This window comes from Natator depressus, chromosome 6 (genome assembly GCF_965152275.1).
Source record: "Natator depressus isolate rNatDep1 chromosome 6, rNatDep2.hap1, whole genome shotgun sequence".
NCBI lineage: Eukaryota > Metazoa > Chordata > Testudines > Cheloniidae > Natator > Natator depressus.
Window position 1 is genome coordinate 109,994,408 of NC_134239.1, and position 14,678 is coordinate 110,009,085.

Consider the following 14,678-nt stretch of genomic DNA (forward strand, 5'->3'; position numbering starts at 1 on the left):
TAAGTAGGAATCTTGATCTTTTTGCATGCAAACATGTCATATTTTAAAAAGTTATTATGTAAATAAGCTCAAAGATTGCTTCTAAAAATATGTGAACTCTTGCACTATAAGGTGTTTTTTCACAAAACAAAAATTGTATAGGTTTTGTCTAGACTAGTTATGGTTGTATTGTAACTAGAGTTAGTTGATTGCCAGTTGACTTGAGTTAACTAGCATGAATGTAAACGCTACTGTAGACACTCCACAAACATTGTGTTCAAGGGTGACAGACAGAAACAAACACTTGTGCACGGTAACACATGGTTATTGAATGGCTGCACAACTAGCATAATTGCCAGATGACTTGAATTTAGAATTTGCAATTAACTCTAGCAATCAAAAGCTTTATTCTGGACAGCCTGAAAGAAGTCTAGCCTGGCTCAACTTCCAAACCTAGCCTACTCCTCTTGGGATTGGTGGGAGGCCTCTTCTCCCTCCCCCGACAGCTGTAGAGAAGGGTCTTGAAAGCAGTCTCATTCCCAGTAGGGTATTGCTTTAGACCTGTCTAGTTCCTCTTCACTCTTCTAGGAGCAGCTACAACTAGATCAGGAGAGGGAAATTCTCCTTACCCTTTCCTCTTCCACTTCCCCTATCTTCTCCCCTATTCCCCTTGTCTTGCTGAGTGGGGAAAGTTTGTGTTTTCTTGGAATGCAACATTTAAAGGTGCCTTTTGGTAGAAACCAAAGTACAGCAGAGTGAAGCTTCACTGTGATTTTGTCTATACTAGAAAAAATGGGACCTATAATTCACCACTGGTACAACTGCATTGGTGTGAGCTGTAGTTTAGACAAGGCACAAGTGGCCTCTGAAATTTTATCACTTTCACATAAATGTGTTAGTTTGACACAATGGCAAACTTCTGTGACCTTGTCGGCACTTGAATTCCCATTGATAAGGCTACCATTTAATCACAGAGGTCATGGCAGTCACGGATTCTGTGACTTCACTGGACCTTCGTGGCTTCTCGGCCTTCAGGAGGCGGAGGTGGAGCAGGACTGTGCACCTCTATCCTGCAACTCAGGCTGACTGGAACCAGGACCCTACAGCCCAAGCCCCGTAGCTTCCTCTGGGGGCTGCAGCCGAGGCTGTGCACCCCAGCCCTGTGGCATCCCGAATATGGCAGGGACTGCAGCTGGAACTGCATGCCCAGCCCCGCGCCTGCCAGGGGCTGCAGTCAGGGCCGCACGCCCCAGCCCTGCGGCATCCCATGCTTGCAGGGCTGGCCTTAGGGAAAATGGCACCCTGGACGAACTTGCATTTTGGTGCCCTGGCCCCTGTGGGCGAGACACCCCCCATTGCCCCAGCCCTCATGGGCTTCCCCACCCTCCCTTCCCCCCTAACCCCTGCACTGTGCCCCCTTCGCCCCTAATGCCTGCTCCCCCTTCCTGCACCCCTAATCCCTCCACTCCTAACCTCTGCATTGTGCCCTCTTCACCCCAACCCAGCACTCCTCTCCTGTGCCCCAATCTCTGCACCCCTTCAATCCTACCCCTGCACCTCCCTCCTGAGCCCCTAACCCAGGGGTGGGCAAACTACAGCCCGCGGGCTACATCCGGCCTGTGGGACCGTCCTGCCTGGCCCCTGAGCTCCCGGCCAGGGAGGCTACCCACGGCCCCTTCCCCGCTGTCCCCCTTCCCCTGCAGCAACACTGCTGTGCAGGCAGTGCGACTTGCGCCCGCCCACCTCCCAGGCTTTCCAATAAGCCTGTCTTGCCGCTCTGAGCGGCATGGTAAGGGTAAAGGGGTGGGGGGTTGAATAAAGAGCAGGAGGCCCCATGGGACAGTCAGGGGACAGAGGGTGGTTGGATGGGGCAGAGGTTCGGGGGTGGGGGCAGTCAAGAGACAGGGAACAGGGCGGGTTGGATAGGGGGTGAGGTCCTGGGGGGGGGGGGGGAGGTCCTGGGGGGGGGCTGTCGGGACAGGGAGCGGGGGGGTTGGATAGGTGTGGGAGTCCCAGGGGGGCCTGTCGGGGGGTGGGGGTGTGGATGGGGGTCGGGGCAGTCAGGGGACAGGGATAAGGGATGGTTGATGGGTTGGGGGTTCTGAGGGGGGCGGGAAGTGATAGGGGGCGGGGGCCAGGCTGTTTGGGGAGGCACAGCCTTCCCTACCCAGCCCTCTATACCATTTTGCAACCCCGATGTGGCCCTCGGGCCAAAAAGTTTGCTCACCCCTACCCTAACTTCTGCACTTTGTCCCCTTCATCCCAACCCTGGTGTGTGTGTGTTGGAGGGACTGTGTGTGTGGTGTGCGTTGTGTTGAGGGGAGTGGGAGTGTGTGTGCCTGAGTGAGTGAGTGAGTGTGCTGTCTCTTTATGAAAGCACTCAGGGTCAGGAGCCTGAACTAGGCTTGTTCAGACACAAGCAACTGCCAACAACTCCGGACCCGGAGAGGCAGCAGTGCGCACAGATTCCCCCTGTTCCGTCACCCCAACTTAGTGGAAATTGGGTACATGGGGGAGGGAGACACATCGCTGTCAGCCCTTTCCCCCTCAGTAGCAGGTCAGGTGGAAATCTAAACCCTGCGCACAGTGCCCCCTTGCCTAGCGGCCCTAGGCAGATGCCTGTACGGCCCACCCCAAAGGCCGGCCCTGCGTGCTTGGTGGGGGCTGCAGCTGGGGCCGCGTGCCCCAACCCTGAGGCTTCTGTCGGGCTGCAGCCGGGGCCGCGTGCCCCTGCCTGGTGGCTGCACCCGGAGATCATGTGCCTCCACTTGCAGCTTCCCAGGGCCATGTGCCACCCACCCTCCTCCTCCCCCAGCTGCAGCTGGGGCTTCAGTCAGGGCTGCGCACCCCTGTCCCTCAGCTGTGGCCAGCTCTGTAGCAGGGGCTATGTGCCCCCTGTGACTGTAACGCTGGGGCCAGGGCTGTGCTGCTTCCCCCCCCCCTCCATGGCCAGGGGCTCAGCCTGTCTGTTCGTGCCCTGCCCTCTCCTCTCCCACGGGGCTCCATTCCTACCTCCTACCTAGCCCTGTCCCCGCCCCTCCCCCCCGGTTATTTTTTAGTAAAGTCACGCACAGGCCACAGACTCCGTGAATTTTTGTTTATTGCCCATGATCTGTTCGTGACTTTTACTAAAAATAACCGTGATAAAATCTTAGCCTTACCCATTGATGTAGAGGAAATGGTGATAACATCAATGGAGACTTCTTCCTAAAAACCCCAAGTGAAGACATGACCCATGTTGTCTAACCATGAGTAAGCCAACTCCATGACAAAGCCTGCATTCTACCTACACAACTCCTTCTAAAAGATGAAGGTGCACTGGTGGTGAATTAGTTCTATTTTTTGCCAGTATATATGGTGCTAATAGAATAAAAGTTGATAAATGCATTCAAACAGCTTGGGACACTCTCCCCATTTCACAATAACTGGTTCCATTAAAGTGAAGTGAATTGACTCTCAAACCACTGAGGCAATTAACAAGTGAGATGGTATTTGAAAAAAACAAAAAACTTATGGCAGAGGAGGTCACTTAATACTAGCAGTAGCAGAGATGGGAAATGCAGCTAATAGTGACAAGTTTGGTTGCCTGTGCTAACCTTAAATCTTAAAATTGCCACCATTAACCATAATTTTTTTTCAAGCTGAAGTGTGGTTGGCTGCAACTAGCAGTGTATCGAAGTGTAGACTTTTACTTGTTCTCTGATCCTGACAGTTTTAATTGTAATAGATTCCTCAGCTATTGCTGTCAAATCTGGGAGCCACCAAGGGGCAGACAAATTGAGACCTTGACACATGCAAGAGTTAGGAAATGTTTGCATCCAGTTCAAAACTTGCCCAGGCTTGTATCTCCTGCAGAATACAGTTGTTGCCAGTGATTTGAAAGCACTTGGGGGAGTGGTCAAAATATGACTGCCTCCTTTTTTAGAAAACAGACAATCTCGTCTGCCCTAAAGCAGTGAAGATGGGAGATTCCTTCTGACAAATATCTGATTAGCGAAGTAACCTGCTGATATCCCAGATCTTTACACTCATAGTTGCCTAATGAAACAAGTTCAGTAAGATAAAATCAGTCCTATTACTTTGTGATCAAAATATAAAATCATTGGAATATGCAAGACATAGGGACTTGAAAGGCTCAAGAAGCTATTACTCTGGGGGGAATTCTGTGCCAAAACATTAAAAATTCTGCATGCAATATTTTAAAATCTGCATGTTGTCAAAATAACACAATATAAACATGCCAGTTTCAATTATTTTGGTAATTTATTTCAAAATACCTGTCAGCAAGTATGTCTGTAAGAACGAACGAACACACACACACACACATATATATAATATACATATATTCAGGAAATGTTTTTTTGACAAATAGATTCCTTCCTGGGCATGTTAATGCAGAACTTTGAGTAATTCATTTAAACGACAATACAGAAATGTATTTCCACACCCCACAAAAGCAGTGCAAAGGCTTGGGGGAGTCAGGGGTAATGGAGGAGCTAAGGGAGAGGGAAGGAGCTTAGGAGTGAACCTGGAGGGTTGTTAGGTGTGGGTGGGAGAAATATGGAACTTTTTCTTTGGAGGGCAGGGCAGGGGTTGTTAAGGAGTTGGGGAGCCTCTCCCATGCAGACCCTGGCTGACCCCAAGCCTCTCCCATTCAGTCAGGCACATCTGCCCCTGTCCCCATGTATCGCTGCACTCCCCTGTCCCCATGTGGCCCAGAGCCCCTGGCTCAGTGCTGTCACCTCACTAGCTACTGGGCCCACACCCCAATCTGTTCCCCCCACCCTCACCAGCCCTTCTGAACCCAAATCTGTGACCCCCTCAGCAGCCCTGTGTTCCCCTCTCTGCCTCCTAACCTGGCTCCGCTGGCAGGCTGCTGTAACGAGTACAGTTGGCTACTAGCTGGTGGTGGTGGTCAGCCAGCTGTTCTGGGGCACAGCTGCTTCTGGTGGGCAAAAGGTAGAACTGCAGCACTTCTTGGGCAGACAGTATTTTCTACCATGGAGGGAAAATTCCACACCAGACATTAATTCTATGCATACACAGTGGCTCAGAATTCCCTTAGGAGTAGACTATGGAACCTCTTGCTTCTGGTTGGCTGTTCAAATTCAGACCATTTTTGTAGTGATGGAAAACTTTGTCTTGTATGTAAAATAAATTGGTGGTGGTCTTATTTCCAGTGAACAAGTCTGTAATCCAATTACAGCACCCTCTGGTTGGGCAACTGAACTATTAACTATGAAGCCTGTGGTCTAGGCATTTTTGTTTCTCCTGTCTCTTTTGACCCACACATTAAAGCCATGTCTCAAATCTTGCAGATTCTCCTCGCACAACATCTCCAAGATCCAACTACTCCTGTCTACCTACACCACCAATTTCTGAGCAAATTCTTTTATCTCCTTCTCCAGCCTCTCTGCCTGTAACCGGGTCCCCTTTCAAGTCTGTTAATGTGGCTGCTAGGATTATCTTCTTGTTTTACCTTCCCACCTTTCACCCTCTTAAGTCCCTCCACTGACTCCTTAATTTACTGTATCAAATGCAGACTTTTCCTTGCTTTCAAAATCCTCCATAGTTCAGCCTCATCCTACCTGTTCAACCTGTTATTTATAGCAGTGTCTCTCTCTGCCAGTTACCACCCACAGGTTTCTGTTTCTCCAGCAGGCATTTTAGTGCTTTCTCCCATGCTGTACCTTGTGAATTGGAAAAGCTTCCAGTCAAAAATCCATAAACCCATCACCACCTTCTCCAAGCCCCTCCTCAAAACTCTGCTCTTCCTGATGCATACAGAAAACTGCAACCTTGATGGTTAAGCAGGTGGCAAGTTGTGATCACTTACTAAGATTTGCAAAAAGAAAAGGAGTACTTGTGGCACCTTAGAGACTAACCAATTTATTTAATAAATTGGTTAGTCTCTAAGGTGCCACAAGTACTCCTTTTCTTTTTGCGACTACAGACTAACACGGCTGTTACTCTGAAACCTTACTAAGATTTGTGCACCTCCCATTTTTGTTACCTTTTGTCATCTGCATCTCCACCTCAATCTGCTTGTTTCTCATCCACCTATTATGTCTTGTCAACTTAAATTGTAAGCTTTTGGGGGCAGGAATTGTCGTCTGTTTCTGTACAAAACCTTCCATTAATGTGATTGTGGCCTCAGGTGCTAGTGTAATATAAATGTTGAAGAATAATCACCCCTGTAGATGGGGTCTCTAGCCCACTGTTGAGCCATGTTAATAGAGCAATGCGAGAGCTTCCATTGTGCCATCTCAGTACTTATTCCATGGCTAGAGGACAGATGTGGCCTGTGGCAGGCAGGATTGATCCAGTTTCCTAGCATCATACTTTTATTAAGTAATTTTATTAAAGGTAATTTTCTAACTAATATTTGTTGGGGCCACAATAGAGGCATGATTGGCCAACAACAAAACAATTACCACAATTAAAATAATGAGCACAGAAGCCAACTCTTTAGTTCACCACAAAAACCAAGCAAAACTGCTATTTGAAGATGCTTGTTATTTCAGAAGAAATTTGCTAGACTAAGTTACTGTTCTGAATCTTCAAATACAAAATGATTTAAACTCCACTCTTTCGTAGTGCATAATAAACTGAATGGTAAGTACTTGGCCTACAGATTTTGGCTTTCATCCTCAGATCGACAGCAGCAGAGGTGCTTCAGAGCATAGCTTGAAATGTTCATTTAACTGCTGCTTTTCAGTGTGGTAGACACATATGCAGAATGAATATAATCTACTGCCTCATCCTTCAATTCATTTTTTTTCTGACAAATATTAAAGTGTACTCTACGGCCAGTCAGTCCCTGTGTTTCCCTGGGAACTCCTTTTTTACTTACTGCAATCTTGACTTTTTGTATATCTCAGCTGTTCTTTCAACCTACAAACTGTGGCCCATAACACTTTGACTTATTTACTGCTGTTGCTTGTTTCTGCCCTAGATCACATTGGAGGTGTGGGTGGTCAGGTGGGCAGCGTGATGGATCAGCTCAGAGTTTACAAATATCTATTGGGCACCATGGCTGGACTAGCAGGCTCAAGCAGCCAGGTGAAATTTGCTAAGCAGCTTTCAATTTTTTCAGCACTAACAAGACACTCAAAATATCCTAAATATGTATATTTAATACGCATGGTCACTCATTGTCTCTCGATCTGTGGAAGTACTTAATACTTTAAATGAAACTGCTTCTTGTACAGATGGTGATCTAATGGACTTCTATGTTCCTCTATATGCACTGAATGCATCCGATGAAGTGAGCTGTAGCTCACAAAAGCTTATGCTCAAATTTGTTAGTCTCTAAGGTGCCACAAGTACTCCTTTTCTATATGTGAAGGGTAACTTGGAAAAGGGATGCTCTGATTTAAAGTCTGACCAGTGCTTAACTATAAAGCCATCAATTTTCCATTCACCTCTGGGAATTTGGTTATTGTAAGTCAGAGGAAGTAATCACTGAATATACCTATAGTATCTATCTTGGCACACATTCACTGCAGACTTCAGTAACTCTAGAAACTTCCAGTGGGCTCCTAAAGCTTTTTTTTTTTTTTTTTTTTTTTTTTTTTTTTTTTTTTTTTTTGAGGGGAAAGTCCCATATGTGGCTTTTGGGATTTAATCTGAACTCTGGTCTTAACTTTATATTAGATATTCTGTTAGAGTGTAGGTGAGTAACTTCCATTCACTCAGATTGCATACAATTTTTGAAATTGTATTCTTTGGCTCCTTAAGTAAACCTCTTGTTTTTGCTGAGCTTGTAGAGGTAAATCTAAGAGTGTTAAATTGTGATCTATAACAAATTGCCCTAGTTACTGAGGTAGATTTACTATTGAATAAAAATTGGACTAGAAAGAATAAACTTTCACAAAGCGTCTTTTTCCGTAAACAGTAATTCCTCCTCTTCCTAACTGCCTATCTTAAGGTGCCTGGAGCTTCTTTTGCAAATAAAACCATTTTAAAACTGTCATGAGTTTGACAGTGTTCAAAATTCCGTAAAATTTTCTTTTAATAGATGTAAACTGTAAAACTATCACTCTTCTAATGCATATCTTGTTCTTTGTTTTTCACAGAGACTAATAGACAAGTCCAGAGTAACCTGTGTAAAATGGGTACCAGGGTCGGAAAGCCTTTTCCTAGTAGCTCATTCCAGTGGAAATATGTATTTATATAATGTGGAGCACACTTGTGGTACCACAGCCCCACACTACCAGCTACTTAAGCAAGGAGAAAGTTTTGCAGTCCACACTTGCAAGAGTAAATCCACAAGAAATCCTCTACTTAAATGGACCGTAGGCGAGGGTGCCCTGAATGAATTTGCTTTTTCCCCCGATGGGAAATTTTTGGCATGTGTGAGCCAAGATGGTTTTCTTCGTGTGTTTAACTTTGATTCAGTGGAGTTGCATGGTACAATGAAAAGCTACTTTGGGGGACTACTATGTGTGTGTTGGAGCCCAGATGGGAAATACATTGTAATAGGTGGAGAGGATGACTTGGTAACGGTTTGGTCTTTTGTGGACTGTCGAGTAATCGCTAGAGGCCATGGACATAAATCATGGGTTAGTGTTGTGGCATTTGACCCATATACCACTAGTGTAGAAGAGAGTGACCCAATGGAATTTAGTGGCAGTGATGAGGATTTCCAAGACCTTCATTTTGGTAGAGATCGAGCAAATAGTACACAATCTAGGTTATCAAAAAGGAACTCTACAGACAGTCGTCCAGTAAGTGTTACATATAGGTTTGGTTCTGTAGGCCAAGACACTCAACTCTGTTTGTGGGACCTTACAGAAGATATTCTCTTCCCTCACCAACCTCTGTCAAGAGCAAGGACACACACAAATGTTATGAATGCCACAAGTCCACCTGCAGGAAGTGGTGGAACTAATCCAGGAAGTAATGGAAACAGTATCACAACACCTGGAAACTCAGTACCCCCTCCTCTTCCACGGTCAAACAGCCTTCCACATTCTGCAGTCTCAAATGCTGGCAGTAAAAGTAGTGTTATGGATGGTGCCATTGCTGCTGGTGTTAGTAAGTTTGCAACCTTATCACTACATGATCGGAAAGAAAGACACCATGAAAAAGATCACAAGAGAAATCATAGCATGGGACATATATCTAGCAAGAGCAGTGACAAACTGAACCTAGTTACTAAAACCAAAACGGACCCAGCTAAAACTTTGGGAACACCTCTCTGTCCCAGAATGGAAGATGTTCCCTTGTTAGAGCCTCTTATCTGTAAAAAGATAGCACATGAAAGACTGACTGTGTTAATTTTTCTTGAAGACTGTATAGTCACTGCTTGTCAGGAGGGATTTATTTGCACATGGGCAAGGCCTGGTAAAGTGGTAAGTTTTAATCCTTAATGCTGCATCAAAGAACTAGAACTTTGAATAGGTAGTTTTCTCAATATACCTGATTATTAGATATAAAATTTCTTTATGCTTAATGTAAAAAGGTTATTTCCTCAGAGCCATACTTTTGGATACTGCATGCCATATTTCTGAATGATTTGAAGTGTCTTGGGGTATATATATAATGATTTGAAGTGTCTTAGTTGCCTTCCAACCAGAGAAATACTATATATCCAAAGTTTGTGTTCCTATATTTTCAAACTTTTTTAATCTAAACACAACATAGTGAAGACAAAGATTTAAAAACTAGATTAAAAGTGTTCAATCACTAAAGTAACTATTAGTCATTCACACATTTTCCTGTGCTGCTGTTTTCCTGTGTTTTGAAATACTGCTGCTTTGAGTTGACCATGAAGTGCTAGCTTTTTTAGAATTTAGGTTTCCCATCTGAAAACTTAAGTGTGTAACACTACCTTTTTATGGATTTCTGGAATATTAATAAATGTCAGTCAGCTTGTGAGCAAATTTTTTAAAACTCTCTGCTGACCATATTGGGAATAATTTGCAATATCTTCCCTGAAATTGTGAATCAGTCCTAAATGCATAATACAGTCCTAATGAGATTTTATGAACCTGTATAAAGATCTTGATTTTGTTTTTATAGGGGTCATTATCATTAGAAGAATCATGGCCATGGTTTAAAAAGAAATTCTGCATAAACAGCTTCATGTTTGGTCCAATAGTGTCATTTTTACTAGTCAAATATGCAGGCAAGACAAATTTTTTAGTAGGCTTTTTTCAGGCCATCACTTCTGTCAATTTAAGGTAATACATTTCTAGGGTTTTTAGACTCCCTTGTAAAAGCCTCCTAATCTTGAATACAATATTTATCTTGTCCATTGCATGGCAAATTTGTTTTCCTGTGTTTTGAATGAGCCTAAAACTAATATGCCATCTTATAACCTCAAGCACCTTCTATACCAAGATAGCTTTGTTGAAATACAGTTCTGAGAAACCATAGAACCAGCAGGGGGAGCTCATTTATTTCTGATTACTTGTGTAAAAATGCAGCACTCATAGGCTATTGCATTCCTGGAGTATTGGTCTTAAATAATTTGAATATTTTCCTAATTGGACAATATAGATATATGTAGTTCCTTAATCCTAAACTACCAGATTCTCTAGAGTCATGTTTGTAGTTGGAGCAACCACTGTGTTCCAGAAAACTAAAATACACCACAACTAACTTCAGATTTCTGTTGCAAGAAATTCTCAAATTGAATTATCAGAATTATTCCTTTTAAAAAAAAGGGTGATTCTAGCTGCTTTGAAACCCCAAGCACATATTGTAAAAGCTCCTCCAGTCTGGTTCTCAAATCTGTCATATTATATGTACACATTGAGAACCCCTTCCACTCAGCATCTGTGCACACTTAGCGGCTAGATCTACTACGTCCGAACATAGTGAATCTTTCTCTTAGAGGTGGGGGAAAGGGCATTACTTTACCTTTTAAAGATATTTAGTTCATGAGAATCATTAACTCAGAATAGTGAAACTACATAACACTGGAACTACTTTAACTTCTGTGAATCAGTGAAAGTCACAAACATTCTTATGAAAGTAACTTTAAACATGTGCATCAGTGTCTCAGCTTTCTAGGGTGGAATATTGCTATTTTGCATAAATGTTAACCCAGATTGCGTGTGTATTACCAAACACTACCCCTGTACGTTTTCTTTCTATGAACTTGTAAATTAGGCTTCCTTAAGCTGCTGAGCATAACTTAATCAGTTTTTGTGCATTGATGGTTTTGATTTAGAATACATCATCTCAAATATTTCAGAGATAGAGTATGCAGTACCCAAAATCAGGATTTAAGTATTTGGCTAATATGGAAAACTTTAATTACAGGTAAGTCATTTTCATGCTGAAGTTATCATGATCTTTCAAAATTAATATATTGCACACTGATGTAAATGCCATATTATTTAGGATGTATTTACTTCCCTAGAAAGATATTTTTCAAATGGACTTGTTTCTCTGATTTCTTCATTTGCATTTACAGTGAGTTCACTCTGCGATTTAAACTAAGTTTTAGTGGCATGTTTACAGGAGTTTGATGGGGAAGTATCTCTGCCAGAAAGTAAAGCATCCTTTGGTTTATAGGATAGAGCACTTATTATAACTTTATGCATATTTAATGAGAATGGTCAAAGTATAAAAACACTGATGGTAACGTGTCACTTCTGGGTTATATACCACACATTTCTACATTGCCAGTAGTTTTATCCTTGGCTAAGTCTGTCACTTTGTAGCTTAAAGCTGCTATCTTCTGTCTTCCTCCCATCATCTGGGTTCCTGAAAGTCCTAGAAGACTGCCCTCCCTCCCATTTTTCGTGTTTAAAAAAATTCTTCCACCATTGCCTCACAAACAGCCTCAGTTGAGTGCCAACCATAACCAACCCAAAGAAAGGCTGAATAGAAAATTAAACTAACCTTGCAGTAGAAAGCATCAGTGCCACTGAGCCATCTCTACCTTTCCCTCTCATTTGCCTCCTTTTTGGAAGAGCCATCAAAGCACTTACTGTGCAGTCTGAAAGATGGTATGCCATGTATTCTCCACTAATTTACAGAAAGCACTGACAACCAGGCATAGGGTGGTCTTCCTCATTTTAGACCTATTGAATCTCTTGCCCACAGTGTTTGGTCTCTACTGGCCTTGGCTGAAAATCCAGAAATGGATCTTCAACCTTGATTTCATAAGGCTAGTATGATGCACTGCCATCCCAGCCCCATACAACCTACGCTAAAAGCTTTATGAATTACTTGTTTACCCATCATACCTTGAGGTTTCTTATTGGCTACATTGTGCTTGTAAAGTATGTGACCCAAACACACTTTTAAAATTATCATACTAACTCCTGGTCAAAAGCAGTAAAACAAATTGGGCTAGGGTGGTGGGGAAGCATGCTTTACCTGTCTGAAAAATAACAATTTTTCCTTTCAGTCTGATCCATTCATTTGCAAATTTCACTTTCTCTCATTTTAGGAACTATAATCTTAGCCCACTCTTCTTGAGGGTTTGACTTTTGAGTGTTTTTTCTCTTTAGTTGAGTAACTGTCATCAGATTGGCCAGGGGGATGGCTCCCTAGGTAAACCTATATGGAGTCATGGAAATTTTAATCTTATCCCTTAACTTGCCTGAAACAACTTAAATAGTTGAGAATTAGAAACGTGAAATTGCGCGTGAATCACATTGCTGGTTACTTCAAGCCAAATTGCAAATACTACAGATGCAGTAAAAATGCTTCGTATTTACATGCAAAGGAATTTAGTGATAATTCTTTTACCTTAAACAATTTTACTAGGCATGACTGTAGCTAATTACAATCACAAATTTTATTACTAAATTTCAATTACTAAAGTTATTTCAATACAAAATAAACTATCTAAATGTTTGAATGATAAATTTAATCTGCTTATCTTGTACAAACACTTCGTTTTAAGGGAAACTTACCACTTATTTCTCTTTTCTGAGAGAGCTCAAGGAAAGATTGGACAAAACTACAAAGGAGAGTGAAATGGCAGTATATATCTGGCAGACTAAATACGTTACCATTTTGTGAAACAATGCACATGAAATTTAGAATGTTTTTGATTCTTATTGTACATGAAAATCTTAAATTATAACATCCTTAAATCTTCCAACTAACTACAGTTGTAGTACAGTATCATGTTTTAGTAAGACTAATGTTTTCGCTAAAAGTACTTAACAAATATTCATGTATTATACTTCGGTGAGTGGGAAGACTGGCTACACATTAATTCTTCCTCAGTGAAAAAGAGCATTTTTTTCCCAATACAACTGAAGGTCAATTACTGGTATTTTGAAGTACTATCAAATAGAATTATTTCAATCTGATATTGGTATCTGCATAAATTCTACAGTAAAACTGAATCACGACGACTATTTCAGGTTACCAAGGTGCAATTTGAAGCTTCCGGTAATGTGCATATAGTAGCAAAATTGCACGTATAGTACACCTTCATTAGCAGACTGAATTTAAACTAATACACTGGTTTGATAATGTATAGCAAGGTGTGCACGATGGAGGTGTGGCAAAGTGACTTCAGTGAAGCCAGGAGAGATCGTAACCCTGTATAAAAGGTCTTATGGGTGAGGGTTTCTGGATTAGGAAATAACATGACTTTTACTAAGTACTTGCAGAAATCCCATGTTTTGAACTATTACCTTTTTCAAACTTGGTTATGTACTTGAAGAGACTGTGTGTACATCTGCCCCTTTAGCAGCTTAAACCTCCTAAATTGATGCTGAAAAAAATTGTTGGCCTGCTTATGTTACAAGAACGAATTTCATGTCAGTTAATTTACTGTGGCACAACTTAGGTGTAAAAGTTAAAAACAAGATTTTTTTTCCTGCATTTTTACCAATTCTGTATACTTGAGTTTGTTAAAGATTGATATGTTAGGTGATACTGTACAAAATTGTATTGACTATATCTTTAGTGCAAATCAAAAGAAAATTCATATGTATTTCCTTTTTACACTTCCATCTAATTTCTTGACAACTTGAATAAATTTCATAGAGCCTTTCTAACATGAAATATTGTTAAATTAACTGTTGCAATAATTAAGCTTTAATAAGTATTGTTGGTATATTTATAATTTTAAAAATTCAAGTTTGTTTCATACTGCTTATTTTTTAGCTATTCTGTTGTCACTGTTACAGCTGAAGAACCTTACTAAATACTTGACATTACAAAATTTGCTGGGGTTGTCCTCTGTATACTGACGTTAAATAAAATGTGTGACTGAACTGTAAATGTAGATAATTTTCAATAGTCCTTTTCACATCTCAGTTCTGAAAGCTGGGATGTAACAAGTTAAAGTTTTTTTCTATATGCTGTACATACCTTGCTGAACAGATGGCTGCAGTGAAACTGCTAGCTTTTTAGCTGCCATTTTATAATTTAAGGGATTGACTAAATCATGCAATTTTTGAATAAATCTTTCAGAAATTGTTATCAAGTTGACATTAAATCAAATGTGGGATTAGATCTGTCACTTCTAACTTTGAACTATGTTGTAAAGTTCACGTTTTCTTTTAAAATCGTTAAATTTCAGAACCATGAAATTGTTTAAATTCAGATTTAGTAATTTGGACATGGGTAAATTAAGCTGTCAATGTGTATCCATCAAGCAGCAGTTGGAATGGAGAATTTTTGTCTTTGGACTCTACAGGAGCTCTTTCCCCTATGGATTCCAGTTCAGGCTGTGCTTCTCAGTCACAACCTTAAGTAGACCTTGAGGTTAC

At 41.7% G+C, this 14,678-nt stretch overlaps 1 protein-coding gene across 8 annotated transcripts in view; it reads left to right on the forward strand.

The window, feature by feature from the left end:
• The window catches only part of WDR20 (WD repeat domain 20), a 73,260-nt gene that overhangs the window by 31,439 nt on the left and 27,143 nt on the right, over positions 1–14,678 (forward strand). For 6 of the 8 annotated variants that reach the window (XM_074956256.1, XM_074956258.1, XM_074956260.1 and 3 more), the window contains exon 3: positions 8,058–9,335. The exons of 1 other annotated variant lie outside the window; for it this stretch is intronic. In XM_074956256.1, the coding sequence (XP_074812357.1) occupies positions 8,058–9,335 (1,278 nt within the window). Of the gene's footprint in view, positions 1–7,025; positions 7,042–8,057; positions 9,336–14,678 lie in introns of those variants that run through there. One more of the 8 variants, XM_074956261.1, reaches the window with a different exon arrangement.